The following is a 19,490-nucleotide window of genomic DNA, read 5'->3' as shown; positions in this document are numbered from 1 at the left end:
GTTAGTGGTAACCCAGATGGAGAAAATACAGATTTTCTTTTTGGTACTGCCGTTAGCACAGCTTAGTAAATCCATTAAAACAAAGTCATCCTTGAGTATTGACAAACATGCAGAATTCCACGGAAAGCACAAGCTGTGGAGTGAGCACCCACACAGTAGACAGGCCACCATGCAACCAGGACAGTGAACCAAGAGGTTCTGTGGGACTCTGGTGGTGGCAACCTACACGGTCTGAAGTGGCATGGCCGTGTCTTCCTGGGTGTCCACACTGAACAGTGTCCTACAGAAATCATTGCAAAGCTAACTCTAAACCCACTTACATGTTTTCGAATAGTTCCCAAATTTCATTTCTAAAGTTAACTCTTTCTGGGAAAATGGTGAATAAATTGTTTTCTCATATTCAACTAGTCTTCCCCTCTCCTGTCCAGTCTCCCACCAGGGTAAAGGACAATGGTCTGCCACACTGTACCACCTCCTATCAACATGCACGTTAGATTTCCATTCTCAAGCGTGAACAGAGGAATATGAGTCCTTAAACACCACTCTTTCCAGACACAGAACAGATCCTACCTGTGCTAACTGTGCTACCGAGGTCCTTCCTTCTGGAGCACCAACACCAGCAGCCACACATTTCCCCCGTTCCAGGTCCTGACAGGGCTGGGGTAAGGCAATATGCGGTCAGGAAAGCAGCGGAAGAGAATGGCAAACACCACAGGCCACTGGAGAATGGAGGCACAGGACTTTGCTTTTCAAGGCAATCTTTTAACTCGCCTCGGCAGAGGCCTATCCTATGGTTGTTCCCCGTCTACCACAGCAAGGGACTGCATCTGGTGGCCTGTCACATGCCACAGAGGCCCAGCTGGGCATCGGGCAGTACGCATGAAGCACAGCGTCACGACAGCTGTGTACTCAAGCCCTGCTTCTGATGGCCAAAATGTATTCTGACGTGAACTGCAGAAGTGCAAAATGGGAGGGGAAATCCTCGTAACTGTGTCCATTCTCCACACTGTTACAGCAGACACTGAGTGAGTAGGGATGGGAGCTGCATGGCACAAGGTAGAGACGCTGCCCTGCAGGAACCCATAGCTTGGCCTGGACCACACCGGTCGAGGGTGCTTATCCTGCAGCGCAGGAAGCGAGGGTGCCAGCCATGAGGCCCCATCTCTAGTAGAACACACGGTGCTTCCCAGGGAGAGACTGGAGGCACAAAAGCCCCACTGCTCCTCCTTCCCTAGCCTCATGTCTGCAGGTGCTAGTGCTCCCAGTATCAGACATGAGCTGTTGGTGTGAAACAGGGAGAAAACAAGGTCCTCCCGAGGGTGCCTTTTCATTAGCACATCTGACAGGCAGACGATGCCCAGTTGTGACTTCTGTATGAACGCTGATGCTGCTAATCCACAGGTAGCAGAAAAATAGACCAGGAAGCATGAAAAAAGAGATAGTGGAGGGACAGAGGAAGAAAAGAACAAGGAAAAATAGTCAAGAATATTAAAATCAAAATAGGCCAAAAGGGGCCAGGGATTTAGCTCAGTGCTTTCGCCGCCTGCTGCGCAAACACAAGGACCCGAGTTTGATCCCTGGTACCAAAAAAAAAAAAAAAAAAAGGCCAAAAGGCCAAGGGACCCTACAGTCAGAGGAGCCCTTTGACAAGGCCCGTTCCTCTGTTTAGTTTCTTTAGTTTCCTCATCTGTGAAATTAAGCTGGACTCCAGTGCAATGATCCTTCCTACTCTGGTAACGGATGCTTTCCTAGGACACACAGCAATTCAGCTCACAGTGTTCTTCAAACAGCTGAAAATGACGTTAGCTGAAATCCTGTGCCGCAGCCGCTAAACATGCAGCCATGTGACTTGGCCCAGGAGTCTGGTGGGGTTGGGTGAGTTGGTTCACCTGGCCAAGGGCAGAGGGAAGGAAGGCTCTGTCACACAGCAGCTAGACTGCTCTCTTCTGGATCTTCTGTGCTCTCAAAGGCAAGTTCGTCTACTAACTGCCAGCTTCCTTCCTGTTTCCCACCTCCCATTCTGGGGTGGGCTGGGTTGCCTCAAGAACCCTCAGGTTGAGAAACACCTGGTTGGGCCACAATTAACAAAATTACGGCTGAGGAAAAGTAAAACTAAAACATGAGCCAGGAAATGACTCAAGACATGAAATTATCCCAATTTGCAAAGAAGGGAACTATTTTAGACTAAAAATATGCTGGTATTGGAAAAAGGACACACCTGAATCTATGGGCACAGCAAAATGACCTGAAATCCTCCCCTACACACACACACACACACACACACACATACACACTTGCCACTCAAAAGATAGAAAGGTAGCGTGATACCAAGTTTGTACCCTGTCACTAAAGCCAAGGTGGGAATGTTCTGTCATCATGGACGACTGAGCTGTTCCCGGCCCTGCTTCAACATGCTGTACCCAGTGGAATGAACCCAGTGACTTCAGACCCTGGATCTTCTTGTGCTCCCCTCAGCTCTGGAGGTTCTGCCTCTTGTTACTTAGGTCTTTGACCTGGATGCTGATTTGTGTATAAGTGAAGGCACATCTGAAAACATGAGTGCTGGCAGTAACAGTAATGGATAATGTGATTGAGGTCACATCAACTCAGCATTGTGCTCTGTGCCTTCTACATGGACTTCACTGTATGTTTTGGTGACTCACACAAGATCACACAGCTATCAAGAAACTGGATCAGGATTCAACCTAGATCTGCTTGGGTTCCAAAGCCTGTGGTCTGTGCCCAGCATCATACTGTCTCATTTATTCAGAATACCAAAATACAGACCACAAGAGTCCCAAAATGGAGAACCAAGAAAAGACATCAGAGTTTAATAACCACTTACAGGCCATTTCTACTTAGACCCCTGGGACCAGCCTGTAACATCAGGGTGCTGAAGCTTTGGGTGCTGCACCAGCTCACAGCTCTCAGCCTGCATGTGCTACTACGTAGTACAAATGCAATTTAGTTTGCATTTTTGGACACGTAGATAATTGGGTAGATTGATGTGTCTTTACCTTTATAAGGCATTCAGTCCTAGTTCCCAACTCCTGGGACCCAGTTGGGTCCTGGTCACACTCTAGGCATTGTGGATATTGTACCTAATCTGACTCTGCTGGCCAATGGAAACTGAAAAAAAAAAAATTTATTTAAAGGGCAAAGATTCCTAAGCAACAAAGTACCTTATGAAGCAATAAAACACTGGTTCCATTGTAGGGATGGGATTCTTAAAGATTGTAGCAGGAGTAATGAGCATCTTCACAAAAAAAGATCAAAGGGAGGGAAAGAATTGGAAAACATCAAAAGCTGGCAAATGAAACACATTGAAGAGGAAATAATGTAGCACCTGCTTAAAGAAAAAGACTTTATAATGTTCATTTATGTTCACCTGAGATAAGCTGTGAATGACAAATTTTGTGATCAAGCAGCAGAAATGAATTGTCTTGATTAAGGGGAACAGGATGAAGTAATGAAAAGATCAGGTTTGGAGAATCATTTCTCAAAGTAGAAAATAAAAACCCTGCTTAAAACTGGAATTCCACCCCAGAAACAGAAATGCATGCTTATTCTCACATTTGAGTCTGCTGAAAAAATGCTAGAATATGTATTTTCAGAAGAAACTCTACAGCAGGTCTCAAACTTGTGATCTCTAGACCCCTTTATATATAAGCTTATAATTACAGAGGCCCTCAAAGACTTCATTTGCATTCATGTGTATCTGGTATCTATATTAGAAATTAAAACAATTTATTCTTTTTAAAAACTTCAAAAATCACGTTATCATTTTATGAAAATAACTTTTCTGAAACAATATAATGCTTTCTGTAACTCCTGCATATCTATCACTGGAAGGTCACTGGATTCTTACACCTGCCTCTTCATTCAACCTGCTGTTACAAGTTGTTTTGGCTGAAGTCCATGAAGAAAATCTGCTTTTACACATATATGAAGATGGAAAAGGAGGAATAATTTACAACAGGCTTTTCAGATAATTGCAGGTATTCTTGACATGACACCAGAACATAATAAGTGGTAGCTGCTCCAAGGTTAGTTGCAACACAGAATCTGAAACCATGGTAATGAATCTGAAACACTGTGTTACATTAAAATCCACTGGCCTATCTTGCACTTGAAATAGCTTTATTCACAGTTTTGTAGCAGCATGCATCAGTCATCTGGAAAATACTGGCTCAATGAACGATACCTATCTTCCAAACATTGACACATTGCATTGCCTCGTGTCATTCATTTGTTTATATTAAGTGAGTCAAATTCATCAAGCAACCTCAACAGTGTTCTGGGTAAGGAAGGTGCAAAGCTCGTGGTTCAGACTCCACTTGAAAGCTTACTCTCTGTTGTTATCTGGAAGTGAGAGGCTCATGTCTTTCATTTGGGGGAACATGTTCACCAGACACCCATCTGAATGACCCCAATGTGTCCACTGTGGCGTCCGTGAGAGGAGAGGCCAGTTCAGCTCCCAGCATAAGCACCACTTAGGCGCTGTCACTGTCCTGCAGGATGCCGGGGCCTTCTGCCCTGGCAGTTTGTTCTGCTGCAAGTGACTGGTGAGAGATTACAGCTGGTGGTGTGGGGCACTGCTTGGTCTTACAACAGCTTTGCTCAGTGCTGTCATCCCACTGGTACAGATGCTGATGCAATGAAAATGGAAAATAAGGTCTCAGGGAGAGGTGGGCCACACTGTGAGAACTGTTCTAAGCAAACCTTTCGGCATCTATTTTGTAGGATTATAAACAAATAGTAAGTGCCAACCTTCAAATTTAAAGCTGTAGAACATTAGACTTCTAGAGCTACAAACCCAGTGGACCTACCGATCCCAGTGCCACTGGGGTGCCCACAGTTCATCCTACCAGGTTCTCGGAGTAGCCAGCATGCTTGCCCACTCACCCCAGGCTGCAGCGGGATGCTCTTCGCACAGTCCCTCCCTTGGTGGTCACCTGCCCACAGCAGGCCAGGACTCAGCCGGGTGATACTGTCTGGCACCTCGACGGTTGTGTAGCGGGCCAAACTTTGCACACAGCTGCAGCAGTGCTCCAGGGCCTGCTCCTTTGATTCTCCGCCAAACTGTATGCGGAACATGCGGCTTTTGTTCTGTTGACAAATGAAAAGTCATCTGAGAGACCCTTGGATTTTGATTTATTGTGGGGTCACCCATGCTTGTTGGTGCAGCTGTAGAAAAGCCAATCATTTGTTTTCTTCCCCATTTTGGAAGCTGTTCTTCATGCTGAAATTCATTTCTCTCAAGGAACTAGCAGCAGCAAAAATGTTAAAGCCCATTACCATGAAGGCAAGGAAGGTCACGATACTGCAGTGGAAGATCCATGTTTTATCTTGCTTTGGAATACAGATTTTAAAGCTGCAGATTGCTTAAATGGAAAATCTGAAGATAATACAGCTAGTCCTGGCTCACTGAAATTTTTCTAACCTAAGTAAATAAAAAAGCACACTAGGTAGATGTCACATTGTGCAAGGCAGTGAGCTGCAATAACACTGGGGAGAAGGAAACGGGTGGCTGCTGAAAGCAGATGTAGTGCTCGTTAAGAGCCCTCGGTGCCCTTTGTCTTTTGGAGGCCGGACCACCACTGCGTCACAGGACAGTGGCCCACAGTGTGCTGTGTGAATTACTTCCCTTCAGTACGGCAGAGGTGGGAAGGATGCAGTAAAAATTTCTTTAAAACCTGGTAGCTACATCAAAGTTATTGGAATATAAGTTTAAAAAAGAGACCCAGATTATAAAAACATAAGACCATTAACTTAGTAGTTTCCTCCTCTCCTACTCTAATATTCTGCCTAGTTCAGGCAAGTCAACCAACATAAAAGCCAGCCCAAACAGGATTGTATATTTGTTCAGTTTGTTTTGGCTTTAGGCTGAAGGTTCTACTACCATTTCATTACCAAAAATATTCATCATTCAATTCTTTTTTTCATTTACTTTTTATTAGTACATGTTTGTAGGACATAACACATTCATCTCAGGGAACAGATGTGTATACTTAACACATCTTAATTCTTTTTTCCCCTTTCCTTTCCTTCCCACCTCCCTGTTCAGTTTCTTCCATAAAGAAATGCAGGTGTTTAGCACTGTATGTCCTTTTCACTTATTAAATATATTACACTGCTAGCATGAAAGCACTTCTAACCGCAGTGAGAATCCTAAAAGTTCCCATAAGCAAATAGTTCTTGATTTTCCTGCTCATTGTTTATGCTGTTTAAATAAACACATCAAAGCCACCCATTTGGGTTCTAGAAAACTCATGGTGGGCTCAAAAGTGTAAGTATCATATTCAGAAGAGCAGGTGCTCCTAACCAATAATGAGAAAATACGAAAAGGAAATATTCTAATATGTACGTATATGTGTGCCTATTATGTACACATAGCAGAAAACTTATTTTTATAGGTCATGTACATAATATGTAATATGTAGGTTATATGTATTGTGTATGTATATCTTTACACTGCTGTTCTGTAGCCAAATCCCTTTTTAACAGTCGGTATATAAAATAGATGTACACCTCACTACTTTCAAAGGCTGAAGAGCATTCCTTTATTTACCTGGGCCCCTGCTGACACTGAGGTTACTCCAGCCTCCTTCCTATTAAACACCACCACTTCTCCACAAACACTGCTCTGGATAAATGCCTGAGAAAGCAGGCTTGCTGCATCAGAGTGCCACATGCCCTGCAGCAACAGGGCCGGTTTACTCACTGGGAGCAGGTGCCCATTCCCTGCACCTCCAACCCAGGATGTTCTTACTCTTGAGTATTTGTCAACCTGCCAGGTCAACAGATTTTTTAAATTTTATTTCTTTGATTACAAGTGAGGTTGAATATTTTCCTGTGCTGACTGGTTGTCTTCCTTTTGAGTCATAGCCTTACCCATTTCTCTCTGGGATGGGTGATCCCAGTGGGTCAAGAGTCGTGAAAAGCTAGCTTTCCCTGAGGAAGTGAGGAACTGATGGGAGAACTGTAACTTGGCATACAGTGATATTATGAGTCCTCTCTCCTTACACTGAGCTGATTGCCTGTTGCCAGTTAATTAGCTATTTCCAACTCCCCCTACTTTAGATGCTGTATGAAGACACCTACATGAAGTAGCTCTGTATTAGCCACTTGTATTTGGATTCTGTAACTATCTAAGCAGCCCTTCATGTAACAGCACATCAAAAATGGTACCTTGTCACTATCTAAGCAATGGCACACAGAGACATAAGTGTATGAGCAGAGCAAAGATCCAAGACCAGTTACGGTACGTAAGCCTAGAGGCGTCTATGTGAGTGCACTGAATCTGTCTGGGTGGCTCAGGTTTCTTCCGGGAGTAGTTAAAAAATGATGGGGAGGGCTGGGGATTTACTTAAGTGGTGCTGCCGCCTGCCTCGCAAGCTCAAGGTCCCGAGTTCGATCCCTGGTACCAAAAAATAAAAATGAGTGGGAAATCTGATGGTGTTGGTCTATGTTTACTTCTATACAATTCTCAGAATTTAAGCTTATAATATGAAGCCACAACTACCACTTCAGTGCATGTGGACGCAAGATAACACCCACTAATCAAGAAAACTGGAGACAGTTTGTTCTTTCTCCCGAGCCTCACTGCTATGGGAACAATGGAAAACTTGCTGTTGGATTTGAAAATCTCCATGGTAGGTTGAAAATCTTGATGAGATTTATTTGTATGGCATAAAGTCAGAAAGAGCTTCCTGCTATGAAGTGGCAAGTTTTCAAGTATACCAAGAGCCAGGAACTGCCCCAAATAGTCTCCAGTTTCCACCACTTAAGGAGATGAGCTCAGAATTGCTGTATTTTAGGTGATAGTTTATATGTTAAGCTCTATTCATCTTTCCTCAAAATACCTTATCTCAAGTTATAAGAACTTTTAGAAAATTCCATGATATACAGACTCCTGGAGGAAACAAGTACTTGTCTCTCTACACTTTCCTACAAGAAAAGCAAGGCTTTACTTCCTGGGAGGAAGAAGCCCATGGAATGCTCCCACTGGTGTGAACCCCATCTACCTGTGAGACACTTGAACCACAACTGTACAGCCGATGGTACAGGGTCCCGCCACACCTGTACAGCTGGATGCCCAGGGGGCACGAGAGCCAAGGTGACATTAGAACCCCCATAAACCCAATATGTTAGTTTGTTACCATATTAAAACACGGATCTGTAAACTGGTGCCATATGTGCTTCCTTATTAACACCCAATTAAAGGAGCTGGTACCGGGACTACTAGTAACTAATTTTGAGGTCTGATGAATATAAATGACACTGAGACACCTCAGTCCACTATACTGGGTATGAAAGTACCTGTGATTTCCACTGATGAGAGGGTCTAAGCTGTGGTCTGCTGACTACATCAGAACAGAAGGCAATAACAAACTAGTCAGTGAAAACCCTTGTAAGTTCAGAGATCCTCTAAACTCTGGGGTCCCCCTGGGTATCAGTACACCTCAGGTCCATATCCCTGCATCAGATTCTCTTCAAGATTTCTTTCAGTTCTTAACATCTGTGAGCCCATTAGACATGAGTACCTTTCACCTACATTTCAATTATCATTTACTCAGTAAATGCTAACACATTGGTTTTTATGATTATTCTGAAAGAAATTCAGGTGATTAGTATACATGTTTCTTTGATAAGATCATTCTTTATGATTAATACAGCTAGAAAGCAAATAAAAGTTTTTAAAGAGAGAATTGAAAAGACATGTGCAGAAAAGTATTCCAAAATGTACAACTTTAAAAACATCTAAATTATAGCAAATGAACAGTGCTGTCCTCCACCTGTTCCCAGTCCGTGCTTGGGAGCTGAGAGGCTGTGTGGTTCCATCAGACTCATGGTGACAAAGCAGTCAACAGCCTACACTTGCTAGTGAGGCTTCTGCCTCTGCAGCCCTTGTCTCCTGCCTTGCTTTTGATGCAAACCCTCCTTCAAGGTGCAAGTTCTTCCAGCACCATCTCATCTCCAGAGAAGTCCCCCCGCCCGCCCCCAGCACACGCATGCAGAACACACACAGGAGATGAGAAGTATGATTCTAGCATAAAAATAGTTGGCCATATGGTCAACTTGATCTTGCCTTTATCGTTGCTCCAAACAACAGACAGTCCATGCGTCTTACAATCTTCAACCAGTTCTTGCTACCAATGAGTGAAAACCCTTCCTGAAACAAAACAATTGGGCAAAATTAGCAACAGAAGCAAAAAGGACCAAGAATAGCTTTGGTACAGCTGCTTCCTATTAGCAGGCTGGGCACCTGTTCATTCCGTAACTTATGCACAGTGGAGAGGACCAACTGCAGGGTGACCTTCACACCAAGGCCCTGTATCCTGGTGCACTTCTGCATGACAAACATTAAGGTTTTTCTTTTCTTAATATTTCATATCGTAATAAAGGAAATACCCCAGATAGTCAATGTCCATAGTCATATCTGCTAAAAATGCATTTCTATGCCTCTAGAATTCACCAAAATACAACTTTCTATTCCTGAGAAACAAGAGTTTATTATTCTGTCTTACAAATTTAGTGGGCACATCCCTATACACAGCGAATTTTATTTTCAGATTCTTATGAATGGGAAATTTGGATTAAATGTTCAGTTCTTCATTTCCATGTGAAACAACAAACCATTCAGAGGACGGTAGAGGGCACACAAGTCTCAAGGAGGACAGCAGCTGGCTTCTCAAGGTGGAAGGGTGAACATTAATCAACCACACAGAACAGACCACCCGATGAGTACAGCAGCTCTTAACACTCAATCATGTTCTTGCATTTCCTCCTGAAGCCGCCAAAGCTGGACTGTGTTAGCATCCAGTAAAACTAACCCAGAGGCTCCACTCACGCAGTCTGTAGACTACATATGAGTGGCCTTTCTGCCCTCATGGGAGCACTCTTGAGAAAGGCCTTCCCTAAATCCCTCTTCCTAAATCTCAGTGTTAAAATCTGTGAATTCCAGACATTTCCTTCCTGGGAAAGAATGTGGGTTAATTCTTTGATGTTTCACTTAAAGAGTCAACTCGAAGATGCCAATTCTAACAATTTTATCCCCAATAGTAGGTTTTCTTTTTTTAAACAAAAAAGTAAGTTAGGCAAAGCATTTGTTACATCATCTTAAAACTTTCAGTAAGATGAAATGTGTTTATCCCCAAATACAGAGAACTGTAGTAGCAGATGGCAGTGCATGGGAAAGTGATGCTCACACACATTGCTGGCAGAGTACAAACAGACGCACTGCTATGGAGGACAAGTGGGTCTCGTCACAATTACAAATGCACTGTGACCTCACAACCCAAGTGCAGGGGATTCATCTTATGGATCAGCCTGCACACTTATGAAGTGAGGCAGATGATGTAGGGCACCAAGTAATTAAAAAAAAGATACAGGGCAAGTAATCCAAATAAGCAAAAATAATCCAAACAAAGAAAAGTATTATAACTCCCAACCTGCTAGATAACGGAAACTCGAGTTTGTGTTCTCTAAAATCGAAGAATGAATTCTAGGAACAACAGAGGCTAAGAGTAGGAAAAATTTATTGAAAGATAGTTTCTAAGAGAGACACAGAGGGGACCAGAAAGTGGGTTGCCCACCCACTCCACTTTTCAAAGGGGTTTTATAGGGCAAAGCCACAAGATGAGGCAGGTACAAAGTGAGACAAAAATGTAAGACCCAATGGAAAATTATGAAGTGGGACAAAACCATGACCAACCAATAAGATTATAAGTATAGTCACCCAGGTGATTGACTGAATGGAGATCAAATAAGAAAACAAGCCACATATAAGGAATTTCTGGAAAGGAAACGGGCTAGGGAGATTGATATCTATTTAGAGTATCAATCACTGCTATTCATCTCTAGGGAAAGTAAGTGTAGTTTATAATGTTAACCAGTGAATGTACTTCAATTGTTTTTCTATGTTGAGGGCCAAGCTTTGTCTAACTGCCTTATAATAATTTTTAACTAACTTAGTTATCTACAATAAATGAACAGAGTTAAGCATTATGGGTTTTTAAAGGACTGGGAACTCAAGGATGCGTCCAGGGAAAACTGATGAAAACTCTGTACAGTGGAATATTGTACAGCTGCAAAAATCACTATCTTTGAAATCCAGTGTGCACTTTATGTTTATATATTCCTACATTTTATACTGCATCCATTTTAAAATCTAAGCTAAAATTCAATTTTAAAATGTCATTTCTTAGTTACATCAGCCACATTTCAGGCTCTCAGTAGCTAGTTACATATGGTTCATAGTGGCCGTGGACAGGATAGCTATATAGACTGATCTCTAGGAAATACTGTGAAACAAAAAAAGAAGCTCCCTTCTCCTATGTCCCATACAGGCTGGGCTGATCAGACATCTCTTGCTGTTTCACCCTCTTGAAATGCCATATGCACCGTGGCCTCTGCAAGTGGCAGTACACACCAGCAGTCACCACACTATAGCCTGGCACTGTTCGATGCCTCTTCTCACCCTTCCCCTAATGCCAGCCAACCCAAAGCTCTCCATTCTCCCCACTCACACTTCCACTGCCTACAGGGAGCTGCCTTTATTTCTCCCCTGAATTTCTGCAGTACCCTGCCTCAGTGGTGGCGAACCTGTGGCACATGTGTCGCAGTGGGCTGTTTCTTATAACTGAAAGCTCTAAAAGGTTCACCATCACTTCCCCACCTGGACCCCTTCCTCCAGGCCCTATTCCTCATACAATATAACTATGCTACTGCTACAGCAGTCACCAGAAACAAAACCCTGCTGGAGTGATTTCATTGGAGGAAAAAGCCCAAGTCCCCTGTGCATAGAAATCTCCACATCCGGCTCTAACTCATTCAGATTTCCCTCAGCTCTTGTACAAGCCCTCCATTAGACAGACTAAATTCCTGAGGTCCTGTGGACGTGCTGTGCTCCTCACATCTCCCTTCTGTTATTGTGCAGCTTGTTCTTGGAACCATCTTCCTTTCTCAGAGCCCAGAGTGACCTCAGCCCCACCAGGCTGTGCTGTCTTATACTTACTTTTTTCCCCCCCTGAGAGGAAATGAGGGAAGTCACCCTGTAAGACATGCAGTCCTACCCTCATGTCCCCAGCAACTCACATGTTTAGTAACTGCTCTAGCCCCAGGCATGCTGGAGAGGGCATGAGGCAAATGCTGCTCACTGAACTGCTCTGTGGTTCTTCTTCCGTCTGCCAGACCATCCTACCTTGGAGCTTCCTGCTTCTCTCTGGTTCTTCTCCCTGTCTTGCCTGACTTACCTCCTCCTCCAGTTGTTCATTTCACCCTAGCTTCACTGGTCCCATTACACTTCCCCTTAACTTTTTTTTTTGGTACCGGGGATCAAACTCGGGACCTTGCGCTTTTGAGGCAGGCGGCGGAACCACTGAGCTAAATCCCCGGCCCTCCTCTTAGCTCTTTTTCCTTTCCTCTAATCTGTGTGCGTCACGGCTATCTGCTGAATGTCTATTTTTTTTCATTACGCTGCAGGCCTCATGAGGGCAGGGGCCCACCATGTCCTGCTCGCTGCTGAACATGGAGCGCCATTGCAGCGTCTGACATTAGGAATGCGTAGAAAGCTTCACAGTTCGAGGGATGAGTCAACAATAACTCAGGCCAGCGTCACTTCTCAGGAGCAGTGCCATCCACCTGTCCAGTGACACGCAACATCTGGTTTCTGATTCACATTAGCCTTATTCAAAATTTAGAAAGAATGCCTCAGCCCTGCACTGTGGGAATAATGAAGGCCGTGTACCTCCTCACTCAGAAATTCCCAGGTTTAAATGATGGATACTCCTGTCGTTGGGAACCTCCCACTCCTAGTCTCCTCTAAGGCTTGTCCTTGGGGCGCTCAGGCCGGCTCTCAGCTCCTGGGTGAAGCCCATCCCACCCGTCTAGCCAGTCACCTGCACTCCGCTCTCACTGCTGCTGCAGTTCACTGCCTGACCTCTGCCCTTGACCAGCCACAGTGCAAACGGGGTGGGGGTGGGGGGCACAGAATCTGCCCTGGGGTGGGGATGTGCCTGAATCACCCTGGGAGCTTCTCCGATTGGTGCTTGTGATACTGTCCCCTTCCAGATCAGAATCACTGTCATCAAAGCCACCATTCGGGGATGGGAGTCTGTCACAGCCCCGGAAACTACTGAGGTAGGAAAATGGCTGAGAACTGATAAAATGGGGTAGAAAGGGAAAGAGTGGAGAACACCAGAAAGTGCCCCCTTCACCACCACACAAAAGAACAGGAGCCAATGCCAAGAAGCAGTGTCTGGAGGATGCAGTGTGGGAGCAGAGGGGGACGAGGTCCAAGCTGTGCAAGGCCAGCAGTGTCGTGTGGGCACAGAGTGGACTGAAAACCCTGGCTGAGAAGTCTGTGCAGGATTCAGCACTGCGCGGGGTTGCTGTGCAGCCCCTCGACTCCTTCCCGCACACTCCACATGACTAGGAGCACCTTTTGTTAGTCTGTATCCTGCACATGGCTTCCCCTGCCTTCATCAGACTCTAACCACCCTTCCTTCTGCCCAGTTCTGGCAGGGTCCCCACAGGGCAGCGGCCAGGATGGCACCCGATTCCAAGGTGGGGCACCAAACCTGCACACAGTTTTAAGCTTTGGCTTTCATCATTACACACTGGCGTTCGCGTCTAGGTTCCAGTCACCCATGTTCTTCTGGGCCACTGTTGTGACATATAATTACAGTTGCCAGAAACAAGAAAGCAGACATCAAGGGAGAGGAGAAAGGACTGAAGTTAAAAAGATGCAGGTATCAGATGCACAGAACTGGGAATCCAAGCATGCAGAGAAACCAGCTGTGCCCTCCCCCCGAGGACTGTTCCTTTGCTGTGACCTGTCACCAAGCCTCGCTTCAGTGTGGCACATGAGCCTCTCAGTCTGACTGTCCGCTAGCGGGGGAGGTCACTAATACTCAGTGAGGCAAATTAGCATCAAAACCATGCCAGGGAGACTTCATAAATGCTTTGAAGAAACACAACATTTAACTTTTATGGAAATAACAATTAAAAGTGTTCACACCTGCTACAAATACCCTTATTCAGAGGAAAGCGGCATCGGAGACTAGGGTTACAAAAATAACTCTATGACTTAACTGTTTAGCAAGCCACCTCGTCCCCAAGCCCAGAGTACCAAAGGGCTTCTTGATGAATGTGAGATGGTGTTTCGGTGCCAGGTGATTTATTTAAAACAGATCCAGGCTTAAGCTTCAGGGCTGTGTTTCTGACTCACTTTCTGGAGCTCAGATTTGTGAGGTTCAAATTACAGTAAAAACAAGGAAAAATCCACGATAAAAGGAGCTCCTACAGAATATGAAGATGACAATGTGAAGAGAGAAGAAAGCAAAAAGAATTGGGATTTTTTTAAAATTAAGTTTTTAACAACCAATTGCTATTCATTAAGCATTTAATAAAAGGGAGTTAAGGTAGATCATAATTTATAGCTGGTTTGAAGATTAGATTTTAGTCTTAGATTTGAATGGGGATATTTCTGCTGCTTTCAAAAATACACACTTGTGCTTGAAGCAAGAATGGTCTCACGTGGGATGGGGGTTTTGCTCAGTGGTTCCACTGCCTGCCCAGTAAGCACAAGGACCCGAGTTCGATCCCGGTGCCAAAGAAAAACAGAACGGTCTAATGGCAAAGGACCCACTCTTCACTTTGCGTGAAGATAAATAATGCATCCCCAACTGACACAGCTCAAAACAAGAGGCTATTCAGTCATTTATTTTGGACTTATATTTTTCCTGATGTATAAGAGATATAAACCAGTTTGGTTTCATGCTGACCCACACAGGCCCCTGGGTAGAAGATAATAAAAATTAATAACTAAAGGCCGGGGATTTAGCTCAGTGGTGCCACTGCCTGCCTTGCAAGCGCAAGGTCCCGAATCCAATTCCCAGTACCCCCCCCCCAAAATTAATAACTAAATAACTAAATAAGGACTAGGATGCAAAAACTGATTCTATAAATTGGACTTGTTCCTGTCACACCCAACTCAACAGAGTAGAGAGACCAGTCACAAACACCTGCTGCAGGAACTGCCTTGCAAGCCAATCCTGTGAACCACCCAAGACTGATTTACCTGTGATGCAGCCCATGCCAATCGGATGCTCAGCTCTCACACCTGGGAGTGCCCTTTGGCTTGCTTTCAAAACACTCCACTCGGTTTTTTTTCTTTTCAATAAAACGTCAACCTCCCAACATCTTCCTCTGGTCTTCAGATGCATCAGGGGCTACTTTGGTCTGTATATATGTCCCAGATTGAAGGACTATGCCTTATTTACTCCTAAATAGAAACCTTTGCTTGGAGATCTGTCTTAAATTTTTGTTTGCCTTTGACAACTATGTTTTAGAGTGTTTAACATCTAGAAATCAAGATATGCCATGGAAAGTCACAACTTGTTCCAAAAATGTTTACTAAGGATCTGTTATGAATCGGATTATGTGGCAGTCCTCTGACATAAGGAACCAAAATCACACAGGCCCTGCCTCCAAGAACTGAGAGCTGGGGAATCACACAGAAGCCATCTAACAGAATGATCGATGGCTAAGTTCCATGTTTCTACAGAAGCACAGAAAATGGGCATTAGATTATGAGACCCAGAGGAAATAGCCTTTGAACTGATTTTTAAAAACTTTTTATTTTCAAATTGATTTACTTTTAGCTTCATGATATGAATTTTCAAATATATATAAGCAGTGATGACCAACCACACACCACCTTCCATCTGTCCAAACGCAGCCAATCTGACTCCCTGCACCCTACTACACCCAATACCTCACTCCCTGGGTCACTCCAAAGCAGAGTCAGAGACACCTATGAGATTTCAGAATGCATCTCTTAAAAGCTAAGGCCTTCTCTTTTTTATTTTTGAGACAGGTCTCACTATGTAGTTCAGGCTGGTTTTGAACTCACTATATAGCCCAGGCTGGCCTTGAACTCCTGGTGATCCTCCGGCCTCAGCCTCCAGAGTGCTGGGATTATACACATGTGGCACCATGCCCGCCTATTGGCATAGGAAAAGACTTTATGAACAAATCTTCAGTAGCACAGGAGCTAACACAAAGAATCAACAACTGGGATCTCATCTTATTAAAAAGCTTCTGCACTGCAAGAGAAACTACCAACAGAGCTAAGAGACAACCTACAATATGGGAAGAAATTTTTAGCAGCTATACCTCAGACAAAGGTCTACTATTTAGAATGTATAAAGAATTGAAAAAAATTAGACCCCCCAAATTCTAAGGACTTCTTAAAACATAACCACCAAACCATTATCACATCTTTAAAAATAAACAATTCCTTGATATTATCAAATACCTCTGTGGCTACTGACATTTCCTTATCTTGTGTTTTTCTAGACTGTTTCATTTTTTGAATAGGAATCAAAAGAAGGTAGATTCATACACTGTGACACTTGACTGATATGTCTCTTAAACGATGAGCTCCCCCTTTTAGCTCTATTCTTTCCTTGCAGTTCTTTAACTGCAGAAATCGAGCCATGAGTCTTCACAAATTTCTTTCTAGAAAGGGCCAATGAGTAGATATTTTGGCGCTGTGGGTCTTAAGAATTTCTGTACTCCGCTCTGCCCTTGGCACATGAAAGCAGCCATGGGCAACACATAAAGAGCACACAAGGCTGTGTGCCAATAAAACTATGGATGCTGAAATTGGAATTTCATGTGATTTTCACATTTCACACAATATTATTCTATATTTTTCAACCATTTAAAAAGGTAAAAACCAAGCTCAGCTCAAGTTATTCACAAACAGGCAGTGAGTCAGATATGCTCTTGGGCTCCTGTCTGTAAGCCCTGCCCTAGAGTCACCCTCCCCAGTCCTGTACTGTGCCTCACTTATCTTTAACGTGCTCCCCTCTCTCTCACAATCCTTACAGACTGGCAGTCAGATGGAGAAGCTGGGGCACATTTGGCTGATGCGTGGCTCCCTAGCAGGTACTTAATGCCTGTGCCTCCTTGATTGGGATGTGAAGTCAGCAGCTACTGATGATCACTGCCTAGGCTCATTAATTCACCGGGGCCTGCAAAATGATGATATTTTAATTTTTTCATTCATTCTTCATTTATGAGCTTGAACAGCTATAAAGGGAACTTTTCAACTATTTTGTTATTCTAAGTTGAAACAAGAAAGGCAGGATAAATCCTTGCTTCATTTCTTGTATTTGCCAGAATTCAAAATAACCACATGGTTCCTTGGTATTCTCCAAAGATGACAACTTTTTTTAAAGTATAATTTGAAACTCCCAAATGTAAATACATCTGCTGTTTCAAAGCGATGTAGTCACTGGTCTTTAAACAGTCTCTCTTTAGTTAGTGAGAACCTTTGCCTTTCCCAGCTGTACTCTGACACAGCCCTAGCAATCCCAGGCACCCTGTGCTCAGCACCTGTTGTTTTCCAGCTGTCAGGATTCAGTAGCACCCATGCATACCTGGGGGGCTACAAAATGCCTCTTCACCTCATTTTGCTACAGAGACTATCAAGGAGTTTTTCATTCTGGAGTCCCATTTGACCTGTCTCCTTCAAGGGGAGATTTAAGTAAATTAAAATTTAGCAAACTCACAGGATACAAGGCCAACATACAAAAGTCAACTATATTTGTATATACTATCAGTGAACAAATGGAGATCAAAATTTCTTTAACAGTTTATAATAGTATAAAAAACAAACAAAGCTTCAACATTAAATTAACAAAATGTTATCCCAGCTCTTGAGAGGCTGATGCAGGAGGATCACGAGTTTAGGCCAGCCTGGGCTACATATTGAGACCCTATCTCAAAAAAACAAACAAAGAATATACAAGGTTTGGACACTGAAGACTACAAGACCCTGTTGAGAAAAATGAAGTCAGACCAACAAGTGGAGGGATTTACCATTGCTATGGACTGAATTGTCCTGCCACCATACTTCATATGTCAAAGCCCTAACCATTGATGTGATGTGTTTGGAGAAGGAAGGTTTGGCTATAGATAAGGTAATGAGGATAAGAGCTCAGAAGAAGAGAAATCAGTGATACCTCTTCCCCACCCACTCACTCAAAAGCCCTCTCCAGGGTACCAAACTGGCCTGCACCTTGGCATTGGACTTCCTACCCTCAGAAGTGGAAGAAATCCATTTCTGTTATTTAAGTTACCCAGAGTGTGGTATTTTGCTAAGGCAGCCTAAGCTAATCTATCCATGTTCATGGACTGGATTACGATGTTACGATATTAGTTCTCCCCAAATGAGATTTAATGAAATACCAATTAAAATCTTGCTACATTTGTATAAAATAATAAGGTGATTCTAGAATTCACATGCGAAGGTCCTAGCATAGCCAAAATCAGCTTGAAAAAGGACAAAGCTGGAGGACTTCCACCACCAGTTTTAATAGTATTATAAAATTAAAGTAATCAAGACCCTATGGTTTTGGCATAAGAACAGATATATAGATCCACAGAACTCTGAGTCCAGAAATGGTCAATTGACTTCAATGAAAGTGCTACGATGGCTCAATGAAGGAAATACACATAGTCTCTTCAAAAACTGGTACTGGACAACTGAATAAGCCGTTTGTGAGAGAGCAGGAGCCTTGGCCCTCACCTCACAAGATGATGACCCTCATCATACACAAAAATTAACTTAAACCATGGGCCTAAATGTGCTGGCTACATCTACAAAACTGCTAGAATAAAATGTAGGAGAGAATCTTTGTAATCCTGGAGTAGGCAAAGATTTCTATCACAAGACATAAAAAGTATGAACCATAAAAGAAATATTTCAGAAGTTGGACTTCATAAAATTGAAAGTCTTCAGCTCTACCAAAGACAAGGCTAACAAAAAAGACACAGGGCCGGGGATTTAACTCAGTGGTTTTGCCGCTTGCTGCGCAAGCGCAAGGACCTGAGTTTAATCCCCAGTACGAAAAATAAAAAACAAAAAACAACCCAAAAAACAAAAAAGACAGACTGAGAGAAAATATTCACAATGTACATATCTGACAAAGGGCCTGAATCCAGAATATATATCATTTTAAAACCTCCCACAACTCAATAGGACAAAGATTTGAACAGAGATTTCACAATGGAAGATTTACTAGTGGCCAAAACACTCATTGAAAGATATTTATCATCATCAGAGAAAAACTACCATCTCAAGACACCACTACCTACTCATAAAATGGCTAAAATTGGAAAGATTGCCAATACCAAGTGCTGGCCAGAATCAGAATGCTTGTGCACTGCTGACTGATGTGTAAACTTTCCCACTTTGGGAAAGTTTGGTGGCTTCTCATAAAGATAAAAGTATACCTACAATACTACCCAGTGAGCTAACACTTACCTATTTACCTAGGGGAAGTACAAAAAATACACATCTACACCAAAACTTGTGCACTAATATTCTTGTTGTATTCCTAACAGTTTCAAACTAAAACAGCCCAAATGTCCATGTACATGTACTTGAATAAACACTTTGTAGCTTATCCACA

General features: G+C 43.3%; 1 protein-coding gene across 2 annotated transcripts in view; it reads right to left on the bottom strand.

Moving 5' to 3' along the window:
* Rec114 (REC114 meiotic recombination protein) overlaps window positions 1-19,490 on the bottom strand; it is an 83,703-nt gene that overhangs the window by 1,361 nt on the left and 62,852 nt on the right. The window contains exons 3-5 of one of the 2 annotated variants that reach the window (XM_004855509.3): window positions 9,092-9,175; window positions 4,906-5,109; window positions 571-657 (exon numbers count right to left, since the gene is read on the bottom strand). In XM_004855509.3, coding sequence (XP_004855566.1) covers window positions 571-657; window positions 4,906-5,109; window positions 9,092-9,175 — 375 coding nt within the window. The remainder of the gene's footprint in view (window positions 1-570; window positions 658-4,905; window positions 5,110-9,091; window positions 9,176-19,490) is intronic. The other variant, XM_021236960.2, reaches the window with a different exon arrangement.

The sequence above is a fragment of the Heterocephalus glaber genome, unplaced genomic scaffold, assembly GCF_053883595.1.
Source record: "Heterocephalus glaber isolate CG9 unplaced genomic scaffold, H.glaber_assembly_v1.0 deba00001689, whole genome shotgun sequence".
In the NCBI taxonomy this organism is placed as follows: domain Eukaryota; kingdom Metazoa; phylum Chordata; class Mammalia; order Rodentia; family Bathyergidae; genus Heterocephalus; species Heterocephalus glaber.
The sequence above is the reverse complement of the archived record's forward strand: the minus strand, read 5'-3'. Positions and strand labels throughout refer to the sequence as shown.